Here is a 14,404-nt window from a genome sequence, read left to right on the forward strand (position 1 = left end):
CCACCATCAGAGGGCCCCCCCACTAATGACTTGTGACCCCAGGGATCCGTTTGCCCCCCCAGGCAGGGCAGCCAGAGTCTGGGCTGTAGCGAAGGCTTTGTGTACAGCCACCTTTGCGTGCCCACGGAAGGAAGCACTGGACCAGGAAGAAACAGTCCCAGATCTGTTCCTGTTCCACTTACAATTAGTTCCATCACGTTGGATTGTCCAGAGCCTCTTTGCACCTCCAGAAAATAAGAAATGCATTGAATTGTGGGGGGGAATTAGAAGCTACATGGTCTCCCGTGTCTTCCTGTCCTGAAATTTTTTTGTGTTGTCTTTAAAACCATATTTCTTTATGAAAAATCCCAAGTATAACCAACCTCCAGTCCCAACTTGATGGACCGATTGGGACAGGAACTTAGAAGCCTTCAATTGACTGATCCGTTGATCAGCGGGTGTTGGGTGGGGGAAGGGGGTCATTGAGAGACCTGAGTAGGCAAGAGCACCCCAGGACCTCTGGACCAGGCAGCGTCTTGAACCCCAGGTGCCATTGCTGAGCCATCTGGGAGTGTCTGCTTCAGGGCGGGGGTGGGTTCCCCAGCACAGAGGCAGGGTGGTCCCTAAGAGAGGGCTTCCTTCCACAGAAGGCCCCATGCTCCACGGGCCACCTCTGCTCCCATGTGTCTCGCGTCTGTTTCATCTTCTCCCTCTTTTTGGCTGCAGGGCGACAGTCCCGGCCCAGTTCAGAAGAACCTGCACAACCCTATTGTACAGGTAGGTGTGCCTCCCCTGGCCATTTGGGCCCACTCCCCCGACCCCTTGTTCCCCTGGGCCCTCGGCATCCCCACTTCCATTCTTGGACACCCAAGGCAGAGAAGAGTTAAGCCACTGCTTCAGTCAATCCAGGTTTGGCGTCTGAGCCAGGCTCAGTGCCTCGTCTGCCCTCCCCTATCCTCTTTCCAGTCCATGGACCCACTAAGTGCATCATACATCCTCCGTCCCACTGCCCTGGTGAGTGGCTCCTGGCAGCCAATGGTTGATGACCCAGGCCAGAGGCTCACTGGGTCCCTTGCTGCAAGAAACTGTTCTTTCAGTACCCTGTCAGCAGTGAGGAGGGGACCGCAGGCAGGAAAACCTGAACTGAAAGTCGAGAGGGGTCTCTGAGACGGACTCTCTAGTCCTGGGGTTCCCAGGTGCTGGTCTATGCACGGCACATCTCCATCAGGGTCCACCAGGAAAGACTTTGCAAATGCAGATTCCGGGGGCCTTTAAGCCTGAAGGATCTGAGCCCCCAGGTATGGGATGGGTCCTGGAGTTCAGGTAATTCTGGTGTGTTTTGGGCACCATTAGTCTAACCTCCACCTTTTGCCCAACGACACTCCATGTCTTTGTGTAAGGCACTCGACGGTTTGTAAAGCCCTCGTATAGACACCACCCTCTGGCCCATTAGCCCGCACAGGAGGCTATCCCCGACATCACTGTGGTCTCCACATCACAGCTGAGGAAACTGGGCTCAGAGAGAGGCAAGGGGCGCTCCAAGAGTCCATGGGTAGTGACCTAGTTAGGACGAGAACTCAAGCTCCAGCCTCCCCGCTCTAGTCCACCCTCTTGGCCAAGGCCTTAAGGTCCAGGGCCCTTGCTCGTGGCTGGCACGAAGATCAGGTCGCCCCCTTCCTCATTTTCCGGGCTCCCCTGGGGCTCCTTTCCCATGGGGACTTTGTTTTTACAGGCAACCTGTACCCCTGCCGCAGGGTCCCCGCAGACGAGGCCTGGGGCCCAGCGGGAGCCAAGTGCGCAGACGCGCTCCTGCAGGCCCTCAGGAAGCACCCCAAGGGTGTGGGCAAACTGACAGCTGTAGAGCAGCAGCTAGCGATCATTTAAAGGGTTATTATAACCCGGCACTGCTGTAAGCACGGTGGTCCTCGCTGCCACCCTCACAGCGGCCTTGGGTGGGTCCCGCCGTGGTCCCAGAGAGCTTCCGCACCTGGCCCAAGTGGGCTCCGCCAGCGAGGAGGGGCAGACCCTGGCATTTCACCCACCCGTGGCCCCCGCCCCCTGTCCCCTCGCCCCCCCCCCCCCGCACCCAGCTCAGGTGGCTTTGTTCTTCTCCTCCTACCCCTGCCGCCCGCCCGACTCCTCAGTCACTAGAGGATCTTGAAGACCAAAAACGGAAAAAGAAGAAAGAGAAGATGGGATTCGGCTCCATCTCGCGCGTCTTCGCCAGAGGGAAGCAGCGGAAGTCCCTCGACCCCGGCCTCTTTGATGGTACCGCCCCTGATTATTACATAGAGGAGGACGCGGACTGGTGATACCCGCCTCCCTGCGCCTGCCGCGCGCAGGCGTGTCTGTGCGTGTGGACGTGCGTGCGAGCGCGGGGGAGGGGGGGGCGCGGCGGGGCGTGCGGGGCGGGGCGTGTGCGGGCGCGAGCTCCCGCGCACGTGGGTGCTGGGCGTGGCCGAGCGCGGGCCCCGCCCCCCTGCGGCGCCACCTCTGTAATTGATGTACATACTCCAACCGTGTGTGACTCTGTCAACTCTCTGTCGTCCTCGGAGCGATACAGTCGTGTTGTTAATCTGGGTTTGTTTCTGTTTCTTTTCCGTGTTTTGTTTTTTTTTTGTTCGGTTCGTTGGGTTTTTTTTTTCTCACCCTCACCCCCTTCCCCTCCCCTCCTCCTTTTTTATGAAACTTGAAAACTTGAAGGACTGCTGTGTATTTGTAAATAACAAAACTATTGTGCACTCCGTGCTTGTAAATGTCCCTTGTCCAAACTGCTATTCCTGGAGCCCGTCTGCCCAAGGATGTGGTCTGTTTTTGATGTCCCGTTCCCCCGCCCTGCCCCCCCCTGGTGTGAACGCGTGGGACCAGACCCTGTCCCCGGGGCGCCGAGTCACTTTAATCCGCAAGCTGCCCAAGTGGTCGGGTAAGGTCGGCTCCTCGCCAAGACCCGCGAGCCCAGCCAGGGGATTGGGCGGGGGGGCGGCTTACCTTGGCTCGGCGTGCCGGAGGTCAAACGGGCTCTTTTTAACGGCCTGCCAGTTTTTAAATTGCGTTGCCGTTTCTTTCTTTATGGAAAAAAAAAAAAAAAGAAAATTGTTCCGTTTAATTTATTTGCACAAACGCAGAAGACTTATTCTATCTAAATTATTACATAAATATTGGAATGTATATTTTTCCATGGGGTGGGCGGGAGGCGGGTGTTTTGTTGACTTGTCTGTTGTATTATCATGCTGCTGCCAAACTGTGCAAGGTAGACTTTAGGGTGGCCAGAACCCAAGGACCATTGGATTTCAAAGCTTGCTTTCTTCCGTTCTTTCTTCTCTTTCTCCCCCATTCTTCTGCCCCTGCATGGAAGTGCACTCCACCTTCCTTCCCACCCACAGCTCTTCCCCCTTTCTAAACATCTATTTATCTGAAATAAGGAAAACTGACCTCAGTGAGCAGAGGGCCAGCTGTGATGGTCACCTTCTCTTGGGTCTGTCTTTTGAGAGCGGTTGAGTTCAGAGTGAGACAGCCAAGCACATGACCACAGGGTATGGCCACAGGGACCCTCGGCCCGAGTCGGTGCCACGAGGGGCCTCGAGAGGCCATAGGTTCTTCCCTGCAGCTGTGTCTTTCTCATCCTTGGGTCATTCTGCATGTTGGCCAGGCAGGTGTCCTTGGGGGAGGCACCCACCTCAAGGGGAGGGCTGCTGGGGACACAATGTCCAGCACCAGAACCTCTCTGCCCTCCCCATTCTGGTTGGTTCCTCCAGCCACACTTAATAGAATCTCCCGGGATCCCTTGGGCCCTGTCCTCCCAACTTGTCACAACAGCCTGAGCCCCCTCACCCCAGGAGAGAAGGGCTGGCAGGAAATCTGCCCATTTGGGGAGCAACATTGGCCCCAGTGAGGCTTCACCAGCAAAGGAACCGTGTGCATTATAACGCCAGGTGATGGAGAACTCGTGAGCTTCTAAGCCAGGGCCTCCTAAGGCCTAAAACTAGCTTAAACCTTTTCTTTTGTTGACCTGTGGATCCCCCCTCTTCCCCCGCTTCACCTTAACTAACACAGCTCGATGACCCGCACCCTCCGCACAACCGTAGTGGCGCTTTCTGCTAACTGTAACATTTTTCAGCTCTTACAAAGAAAGGAGATTTGAAAGTGCTGGAGAATCTCTATCAGAAAGATAGGATATTTTGTCCAAAGTCTCTAAAGCAAACAAAAAAGCACCAGTAGGCTGTTCCCTTTCCTTCTGACTCAGTGGGGGCCGACGGGGGCGGGGGGGGGGGGGCCGTTGCTGGGCAAGAGCAGGCAGGGTACCTAATAAGGATCTTTCTGGCCTCCTTCGGCTAAGCTGTTTAACCGAGCCTGGCGGTGAGGGAGAGCGGCCGGAGCTGACATCTTTCTCTACGGAGAGAGACTTTAGAAAATACTTTTCTCCCCCATGATTTTTTGTTTCCTTTCGGTTGATTTTTATTGTTTGCCCTTTACTTACGAGAACATAAGATTGCAACCACTCCTGGTAATGATTTAGTAGTTCCTTTTCATTTCAGTTTTTGTAAATTAGGAGATAAATCTAAGAGTTACTAAGGATGATTTATTTAAGAGAACTACGTCAAATAGCGAATGAGTTATGGGTAAATTAGTTGAAAATAACTTTTCCCATGGGGAAGGTTTCTCGAAGGCATGGATGCAAATATAAAATATAAAAAAAAATCTAAATAAAGCTTATTTTAAAATATTATTGAACTCTATGTTATTTGAGTGCTTCTATCTTGCTCCGGGCGGGGGGCCAAGCCCCTGCATGGCCTGCTCCTTGAAATTCCAGGGCTGGGTCCGGAGGGGCCGAGGAAAGCTGGGCCCGTGGTGGGGCTGAGGCCAGGGTGGCCTCCCAGAAACATCTCACCTTGGCCGCCCTGACTGTAATTTGGGGGAGCTGTCAGCATCCAGGGCTGCCGGTGGTCTTATCGCGCCACCTCTAAGCCTGGCACCCTGGCCCTGAGTTCTCCAGTTCAGCGGCCCCGGTCAGCTTTCCTCTGCTTCCTTCTCTCCCCGGCCATCCTTCCAAAGGCCCAGAAATGGGCCTGTGAGTTTGGGGCACGTTACTTCCTGCAGACCTCAGTGGGCCTCTGCATTGTCCCAACGTCCCACCTACCCTGGGGACAGGAGAGGAGCTTAAAAGAGAAATCAATGGAGTCACAGGACTTTCCTGATCAAGCCAGTGTGGGCCAGGCTTTTTCGAGTCCCAGGAGATCCCTCCGATGCAAAGCCTGGGCCTCTTCCCAGTGAAACTCCACAGTGTTGCCCAAGAAGAGGTCACCCTGGATACCCCAACCCCCGATTGCAGCCAGGGCCTTCAGCCTCTATCTCCCAACTTAAAGACAGATCCTCTCCAGCAGTCAAACTGATGGAAGCCCCTGTCATTTCTGCTGGAAGAAAGCTCAAAGTTCCATGATCTATGAACCATGCCGAGAAGTCGTCCAGCTCAGGACTTCGGGGAACTTAGGGACGTCCACCCCGGCAGTTCTCAACCTGGCCACACGTTAGAATCACCTGCAGAGCTTGTGAAAACCGTTAACCGATGCCAGGCCACATCCCTGAATCAGAGCGTGGTTAAGCCTTCTCTGGTGCATTCTAAGGTGCAGTCAGCATGGAGAACCACTGGGCTGAGGAGGGTGAGAAGCCCAAACTTACATGCCACTGCTCCCCGCTCTCTGGCCTCATGCAGACATCACTAATCAATCAAAGAGCCCCTCCCACCCAGCCCAAAGTGGCCTCTGATTTCTTCACTTTACAAAGCCTCAGACAGCCCCTGCCGATCGGTCAGACTTTGGCATACGAGGGGAAAGCCTTTCTGTCATCCCGAAACTAACTCCACCACCCCACCCTACCCGCCCTGGACTGATGGGAAGAACTTTGGCCCAGAGAGGAGTGACCTGGCCAAGATTCTAACTATTGCTCCTCTAGTCCTGTAACCTTTTCAAGGGCTGAGCCATACCTCGTTCGAAGCTTTGTAGCTCGACTCAAAAGCCACACTACCTCCTTTGTTAATCGTCTCCAAGACCTTGCCCCCAGATGGTCCGACTTCAAGTGGTACCTATTAGAAATTGAAGTCGGGATGCCCAGGGCATCTAGGGCCAGTGTACAGCCCCACAGGTTGCTTACTGCGCTACTCCAGAAGGCACTACTGTGGAAATGGTGCCCTGAGTTGTACAGTGCACAACCTGCACAGCTGTACTCAGTGGCCCCTCCACGTGCTCTGCCACCCATGCTGGCAGGCTCCAACAGATACAACCTAATAATGTAATAATAACATCTAACAATTGTTAAGCACTTACCACGAGCCATGGTCTATGCTGCACATTTTACATGCATTAACTCAGTTAACCCTCCCATAACTGATGAGATAACTACATTTTTGATGAGAAAACTGAGGTTAAGTAAATCATCCAGGGTCAAGGAGCTAGTAAAGAATAGAGCTGGATTTCAAACCTAGGGAGTCCATAGTGCCTTGACCACTCTACCATCTGGGCAGTGAGGGGCTGGGCCTGGTTGGCAGCTCACCTTGCCCACCAGGAGCCTGTGGCACAGCCTAGCACTTCCTTACTGGCGGGACTGCATCTGCTCCATCCATTCCGGCAGCCTTTTACCCCCAGGTCAGGGAGACCCACCCCTGGGAGGAACTGGGGCAGGCAGACTAGCTACAAGCTGTTGTCCCGCACTGGTGCTCCATCCGGGCCAGAGGCGTGCCCCCATTTGCCCTGCTGCAGGACCCCTCGCTGCACAGAGCTGCCGCAGTCTCAGGGTTAGCTCCGCCCCCGACGTGAGGTGGCGTCTCCCATCCTGGCCACAGCCCGGGCCCAGGAGCCACCCACACCCGTGCCCAATGGGGAATCCCAGTGCCATGTGGCTGCAACATACGAGGTCACCAGCCCTTTGACCGTGAGTTTTAAAATATCTCCAGGGCCTCTCACCCAAAACCTGCATTCTCACAACACGGGCCTCGCAGACACCCCACCCCCCAGCCCATCTGCTCCCAACAAACGGCTCTGAAGTTTTTTCCATTCACACCCCACTAGGTGGGGCAAACACTGCCATAGGCCCACACCTCCCACCTGTCCCCACTGTCGAGTAGGAAAAGAACGTGGCGATAATAAAGTATCGGGAGGGAATACATACAATCACAGCTTTGTCTTAGAAAAGGGTTCATAAGTTTATGTTATGAAAGAATGCCCTATAAACGTGAAGATAACGTAGGCGTTTGATCTGGACTGTACGTTAGAAGCGTTTGAACATAAAAATCAGTGCATTGCTAGTGAAGTGTCACGGTACAGGCCAACCGCGGGTGTAGATCTTGCTGGCAGCCAGGGTGTGGACAGTTCGTCCCAGAACCACCGCCACCTGGTGTCGTGAAGCCCCGTTACTGAAAACATACGCAAATACGCAACCCCTGTGTGTACTCTTAAGGGCTCTGACCACCGTCCCCAGCAAACAATCCATGAGAACAGGATCCCAAGAGGACTGATCTTTAAGCAGCAAGAACAGCAGTAACTGCAAATCTTGCCCCGGTCTTCCTGAACGTGGCAGGACCTCCCAGTGCCCAGCCCGTCCCCAGGAAGGCCTGGCGACCTTGTTGGGCTGCTTGCAGCAGTCGCCCTTCTGAATCCGAGGCCCCAGGACATACTGGCGGACTGCTCGTCTGCATTACTGAGTTTCAGGTTTTGGCTGATCGCTTTCTTAACGGGTTACCAGTCAATAGCAGTTAATTGCACCAAAACAAGATAATCTATGAAATTGCACGCCGTGCTCCATCTGGAGGACCCTTGCAGCCCCTCCCCCTCCCCAGCGGGGCCAGGCCGTGCCTGGATCATCGCTCCAGCTCTGGCCCCTGCATCTGATTTCAAGTGAGTTGTCTCACCCGTGAGCCTCGGGGTCCTCTCGTCCTCTCCCCTCCTCACAGGCTCAGAAATGAGCGCTGAATGCGTTTTGGAGCCTGGAAAGCACTGGCCCCACGTGGCCCGCTTTCCCCCATGATTTGAGTGGATTTAAGTTCCATCGGGGGTAGGAAAAAAGTGTGGAGGCGGCTTGATATACATCTTGAACGCAAAGAGGACTCAAGCAAAACTTGTCCCTGGGGATAAAACCTGCTCATCAGGCTGTGTGGACCTGCTATCCCTCCAGCTGTGTACCCACTCCTCAGAGCCCAGATGTAGTTCCAGTGCTGCTTTGTGAGAGAACCCAGGCTTCCCCGCCTCAGAACAGGGAGGCTTGGACCTGTTTGCCCAGAGCATCCACCAGCCGTGATGCCATTCTTTCTAGATTCGAAGGAGAAACATACTCCCTGCTGTGGCCAGCACAGCGATTAGGCTGCCCAAGCCTAAGTGCTTGGGACAGAAGCCCCAACGTCACCCCGGGGGAGCACACGTATAAGGACACGTGTGTCAGAACTCGGGGCCAGCCCGGTCTCACGTGCCTCAAAGTCTGTGCAAATATTCACTTTATCTAATCTTCCCAATAACCCTCCAGGATAAATACTGTTATTATCCCCATTTTATAGATGAACAAACCAAGACACAGAGAGGTCAAGTTTCTGCCCAAAGTCACACAGCCAGGAAGAGGCAGAACCGGGTTTCAACTCCAGCACTGGTCTGACTCCAGAGTCTATGTCATCAGTAATTGTGCTGTATGGTCTCCCCCAGGGACAATATCAATAGGAAGCTTCAGGGAACTTAAGAAAGCCTCACTAGCCCAGTCCCATGCAGGCTAGCTCTTTGAGGCTCAGTTTTTCTACCCAACAGAGGAAGGAATTGGAATAAGCAGTAGTTGTCAAACTGTGTTCCATGGAACCCTTGAGGGTTCCTCAGGTCACTCCAGAGGCTGCCATAGCTGATCAAAGAATCAGCGGGCAGGGCTCCGGTCCTACCTTTGGCCAGAAGCTCTGCCCTTACCTGTTGCACGCTGTATCTCCATGCAGGAGTCCATGTGGAGGGTCCCACGACAGGAAAAAACATGAGAAAGAGGGAGGGGGGAAAAAAAAAAGAACCACACACAGATCGGTAGTTGAGAAACCTGACCACGCCTTGAGTTTTGAGGATACAGATTCCCAGGCTCCATCTTATACCTACTAAATCAGGTCTGGGGGGGTGAGGCCCTGGGATCTGCGTACCGAACAAGTTCCCCCTTGTGGGCTCAGCTGCCAGAGGTTCGTTCCACGGGGCAGTAGCGGAGGGTGGCATCCTGCCCACGGGTTTCAGCATACACTTGCCATTGGGAAATTTCCCCAAGGGACCGTGACTAGGGAGGGCGAGGCTACCTTTCCGGGGCAGCTCCAGATCCCTCGGGGAGGGCGGAACCATGCTCAGGCCAGGCCCTGAGGAGCAGAGAGCGAAGGGGTCTGGCATTGGCGTACCTGCTGCCCCCCGCCCCCGGGCAGAACCCCCAGTGGTACACCTGTTAGAGTCACAGAGAGGTGCCCAATTCTAGATGCACACAGCCAGGAAGTGGGGGGCGGGGGGAAGAAGTCAGACCTGGGTGCAGGCCAAGTTCTGAGCGTGGCACCTGCCATCTCAGACTCGGCCGGGGCCCGACGGTGCCCCGTGGACAGCAGAGGCTGAGCCCTACACATGGGAGCCAGGCTGCCCGAGCTGTGCCCCGGGGAGCAGTCTGGGCGATGCTGCTACTGAGGGAGGGGCCCAGCAGGGCTCTGCCCAGACCCTGCCCTCAGGCTCCTAAGGAGGCCCAGCCTGCAACCCAAGAGCCCCACCACCCCAGCCCAGTGCAGGCGGGAGCCCGGAGCCCGGCTCTGGACTTGCCGTTCCCAGCGTGTCCAAGGACTCGCTGTGTGACCACTGGCAAGTCAGTCCCCCTCTCTGGGCCTCAGACACCCTCCAAAATAAACCAGGGCAGTGGTGGCCTGTGGAGTCCTAGGAGTCCTTGATGTCCAAGGCCATCTCTCCCCACCCCCCAAACTCATGCCCTTCAGCCCAAAGGCCAGTATATTTCTCTTACAGATACGATTTCGTTGGCACGAAGGGTTTGTAATGCCAAGGCAGTGTGAAACCCTAACCCGTGGGTTCGGTCGTCTGAGCTCTGTCCCATGGGCGGCCTCAGACCTCCTCCCGCACCCCTCACCGTGGAGAAGTCGCTCCCCTGGGCACCCCCAGACCCCTCAGCCCTGCTCCGCACCAGGAAGAGGTGGCCTAGACCCCTTCCCTCCTCACTCTGGCAGAATGGGAGAGCCCGCAAATGGAGGGCCCGAGCCCCACCCCAGGAGGCCACGTACGTCCCCTGGATGAACCACAGCAACATTACATAGAAGAATGCCCCTGCCAGGGAGCAGCCCTTCACAGTTTGCAACGCTCTTTCTCGGGCAGACCAGGGTCAAGGCTAAGAGGGTAGACTCCAGGCAGAGTCTCTGGGTCATCGGCTACCTGGCAACCTCAGGCAAGTTAGTGAACCTGGCTGGGCCTCAGTTTCCTCACCTGTATGCTGGGGACAATAAAGCATCGTCAAGGGCATGGCTGCAAGGAGGGAAGGAGTTACCGCATGGAAAAGGCTTAGCTCAGGTGGCAGTAAATGTCAGCCGCAATGATGTTGGTGAGGACAATGACGGCAGTGATCTCATTTCAGCCCCTCACCCACCCTGTGAGACGGGCAGGCAGGCCCCTTGGTATAGGTGTGAAGGAAGCTTAGTACAAGCGTGAATTAGAGCTGAGAGGGCTCTCGTGGCTTCTTGCCCACTCCCCTCGCATTACGGATGGGAAGGGACTTGCCTACAGCCAAGCAGGGTGTCAGTGGCTGAGCAGGTTCTAGAACCCAGGCTCTGAACAGGCCACAAGATTCGGGGCGCGGCGATGGGGGGTGGCAGGGAATAAATGCTTGGGTCGTCTTGGAAACAATGCCGTGTCTCTAACCCTTAGAGAATCAACACAACACGTTAGCTCTGTAAGGCTCTGACAAGTTCTGCAGTGAAGAAAAATACCACACTTTTTTCCACCTCGTGTTTCCCAAACTTAATGGACCACAGAACCATGCATTTTTTAAGGTTTATTTTGATAGAGAATACAAGCAGGAGAGGGGTAGAGAGAGGGAGAGAGAGAGAGAATCCCAAGCAGGCTTGCACAGTGTGGAGCCTGACGCGGGGCCTGAACCCACGAACCGTGAAATCATGACCTGAGCCGAAACCAGGAGTCAGACGCTTAACCGACTGAGCCATCCAGGTGCCCCAAGGACGCTGCGTTTTTTATCTAGTTCCATGGAGCACCCCCTACCCCTCTGGGACGTGTGGCAATGCGCGACTCCCTCAGCCCCTGTATCCTGTGCTTGGAGGCGCTAAGGCAGTGGTTCTTTGGAGAGCTTGGAGCCCACCGCACTTCTGACATCATTTAGCCCTGGAAAGTTCCTGAGGCTCATGTGGGATTCCCATGTGCCTTAAGGAGTGAGCCAGGAGCAAGGCCAGGTGGGCCTCTTTCTATCCCCTTTGCTTAGTTAGAGAGGACCTGAGTCAGTGTAGGGCATCTGCACACGGGCCCCCACAGGCTGGCTAAGAAGTGCCAGCCCCAGGGTATTCATCTTGTGGCCGTCCCGGGTCCCAGGCGTGGGCAGAGAGGCCCAGTCCATTGCCACAGGGCCTTGGGCAGGGACAGGAATGGGCACATCCTGCCGGCACAGCTGGCCCCGCCTGCCCTGTCTCCCCACCAGCTCTGAGCTGCCTAATGGCTTTCCCCGGGACAGGCCACAGACACTGGTGGCACATCCAAGCTGGTTCCATGCACACACAGTGCCAGCTCCCTTCCTTGCTAGGACACCGATGTCTCGGGGGGCGGCACAGAGCCTGCGGTTGGGGGCGGGCAGGCCAGGGAGGAGAGAAGTCCTCCTCTAGCAGCTGTCACCGCAGACGCCAGTGCTGTGGCGACAGGGAAGGAGGCTCTCGACAGGCCAGAGGGAATCTGAGGGCCTGTCTACAGGCTCCGAGGGTCAGAGATGACAGGCTGGGTCACCAACTGCAACTCGCGTGTGAGAGCCACTGCCAGGTCCCCTCCGTCTCTCCTTGCGTGTGTGGGAAACACACGATCGTTTCAACGACAGCCTGAACCCAGCAGAACTGATAGAAACCAAGCAGTACAGGGAGGAGCGTTGAGGAAAGACCAGGCTTTGGAGCCAGATCTCTGGGTTCGATCCCAAAGAAGCCACTCACTCACCCAGTCCCTTTGGGCCTCAGTTTTCCCCTCCATGAGATGGACACGAAACTGCCTATCTCCCAAGGCCACTGCCAAGATGACGTAACAAACGGGCAGAAGCGTCCAGCCTATGGCAGCTGCGTGTCTCAGCGTGGCAGGAGACTCACGTGAGAGGAAACGTGGGCCAGTGGCCTAAGACACGGGCTCTGCGTCCTCGCTGTGCGTTCTGTCCACACCTGATTGACGTCTCTGAGCTCCACTCGCCTCATCCGTGCAATGGGAACGCAGCCGCTCACTGAGCTGGAAAGCACCGGGCAAGCCCAGCCGTCACGGCAGGGGCCTCCCGGTACGAGCTGGAATGTCTTTCCTGAAACCCTCTCTGCTTTAGGTCAGCTCTAGAGGCCCCGCCGCACAGTGCTGTGGGCGATGACAGGGGCTCACCTCCACGAGCACTCTCGGGAGCCAGCACTGAGCTGCACGCTTACCCCCCTCATTCCCGCTATGTCCCGGTCCCAGAGGCCTCCGGCAGGTTGGGAAGAGGGTACCCGGGGGCCCCGCAGTCTGGCCCCTCCTAAGGAAGCAAGCCCCGCTGGGCTCTAGTGCTTCCAGACCTCCTGATCTTTCAAAAGAAGCCAAAAATGCCACAGATACATCACAGTTCTTAGTACTGGCAACTCAGGTTTTTTTTTTAAAAGATCCGTGTTCTTTAGGGGAAAAAAAATTTCCACGGCCCCGGTCTGTCTCCAGGCCACCTGCTCTGCCACGTCCGCTCTGGATCCCCTCTGTCCTGGTCTTTCCCCTCGATCGCAGAGCCCCGTGTGCCTGCCTGGCCACAGGTGTCCATCTCAATTTGACACGTGTGCTCCTTCACCAGAGGGCCCTGCGGCCCTTCCCTCGATGGGGAGCCCGGCAGCAGGGGACCACGCTCGTTTCTGAACCCAGAGCAGGGCTCCCAGAGCTCGGGGTGTTGAGGAAGTAGCAGGTGCCCTCCGAATTCTGGATTCAGCACAGGAATCTTGAGCCCGCCTGGCCCCCAAAGGGCTGCGGTCAGACTCGGGGGCAGCCTGCCTGCGGCCCGGAGCCCAGCCAGGGGACTCCACCATTTCTCGTGGCCGCACTCGGTGGGATTCAGAGATGGAAAGGGTGGCATGGGAGGCCTCGCTTCACCCTCAGGTGGAGGTGTTGATGGGCTGACAAAGGGGGACCCCAAGCTCTCCCAGAAATGCCAGGCGGATGCGTGGTCACCGGTGCGGCAACAGCCATAACCTACAGGCCCAGGGATACGGTGTGGGGGTCAGGCTGAGGACGGAGGACAAGGACTGGCTTCTGGCGGAGGGAAGAAGGGCATAGGGAGTGAGAAAAGCTGGGGGAGGAGAGGAGGACGCGATCCGCAGACATTTCCTGAGTGCCAGGCGAGTCCAGGCCCTTGACATACGCTCAGTAAGTCATTCAACAAACACGGGCTGGCCGCTCCCCGTGTGCCAGGCCTAGGGCTCAGGAGGAGGATGCAGGTGTGAACATGAGACAACAGAAGTCACCCTAATGTAGTCCTCACCAAAATCGCATGAAGGGTCTGTTATGGTCCCAACCTTACAAGGGAGGAAACGGAGGCTCAGACAGGTGACAGAAATAGCCGAGGGAACATAGCACGTGATGGAACAAGGATAAGAATTGGGGTCCAACAGCGCCCTAAACCCAGGCAGGTGCAGGTACAGCTGACAAAGCCAGGAGCTGTCAGAGTGGCTTAGTCCCCTCTCATCTCCGGAAAGTCAAGACCAGCACCAGCTTTTTCCCTGACAATTCCAGTTAGGTGTCAAAGTTGTAAGAATGTCCTCCATGAGCCCCACCAAAGCTCGCTCTTCATTTTGAAGGACATTAAAGATCTACTGCTCAGAAGCATCTTTGTTCTTCCTAAATTAGCCTTGGTGCCAGAAACAGTGTAGCTCATCGCAGGTACAGGAAAGTTCCAGGCAGCTGGGAGTATTTTGAAGGAGGTTGGAGGCTGGACAGTTTGCACTCACCGCTTAGGATGATCCCAGAGAGCAGCATTGGCTCTGGGGGCCTCGCCCTGAGCCAGAGGTCCACAGATCTGACTCGCTGGGGGTCCCCCCTGTGCCAGCGAGCAAACGGATAGGGTCCCACGACCATCCTGGTAACCGCAGCCCACGGGACTCACAGAAGCAGGCTGAGCCGACCCAGAAAGGACCTCAGAGGTCCTGAGGGCCGGAGGGGAGCCGGGAGGGCTGGGAGCCAGGCTGAAAATC

General features: G+C 56.0%; 1 protein-coding gene across 7 annotated transcripts in view; it reads left to right on the top strand.

Moving 5' to 3' along the window:
* KAZN (kazrin, periplakin interacting protein) overlaps positions 1 to 14,404 on the top strand; it is a 1,065,865-nt gene that overhangs the window by 1,012,077 nt on the left and 39,384 nt on the right. For 4 of the 7 annotated variants that reach the window (XR_008290587.1, XM_027060832.2, XM_027060833.2 and 1 more), the window contains 2 exons: positions 706 to 756; positions 2,124 to 2,247. Coding sequence is in view for 6 of the 7 variants with exons in the window: in XM_027060832.2 (XP_026916633.2) it covers positions 706 to 756; positions 2,124 to 2,247 (175 nt within the window). In the remaining variant the exon portion in view is untranslated. Of the gene's footprint in view, positions 1 to 705; positions 757 to 1,711; positions 2,004 to 2,123; positions 4,706 to 14,404 lie in introns of those variants that run through there. The other 3 variants (XM_053203929.1, XM_053203930.1, XM_053203934.1) reach the window with 3 other exon arrangements.

This window comes from Acinonyx jubatus, chromosome C1 (assembly GCF_027475565.1).
Source record: "Acinonyx jubatus isolate Ajub_Pintada_27869175 chromosome C1, VMU_Ajub_asm_v1.0, whole genome shotgun sequence".
NCBI classification, from domain to species: Eukaryota; Metazoa; Chordata; class Mammalia; order Carnivora; family Felidae; genus Acinonyx; species Acinonyx jubatus.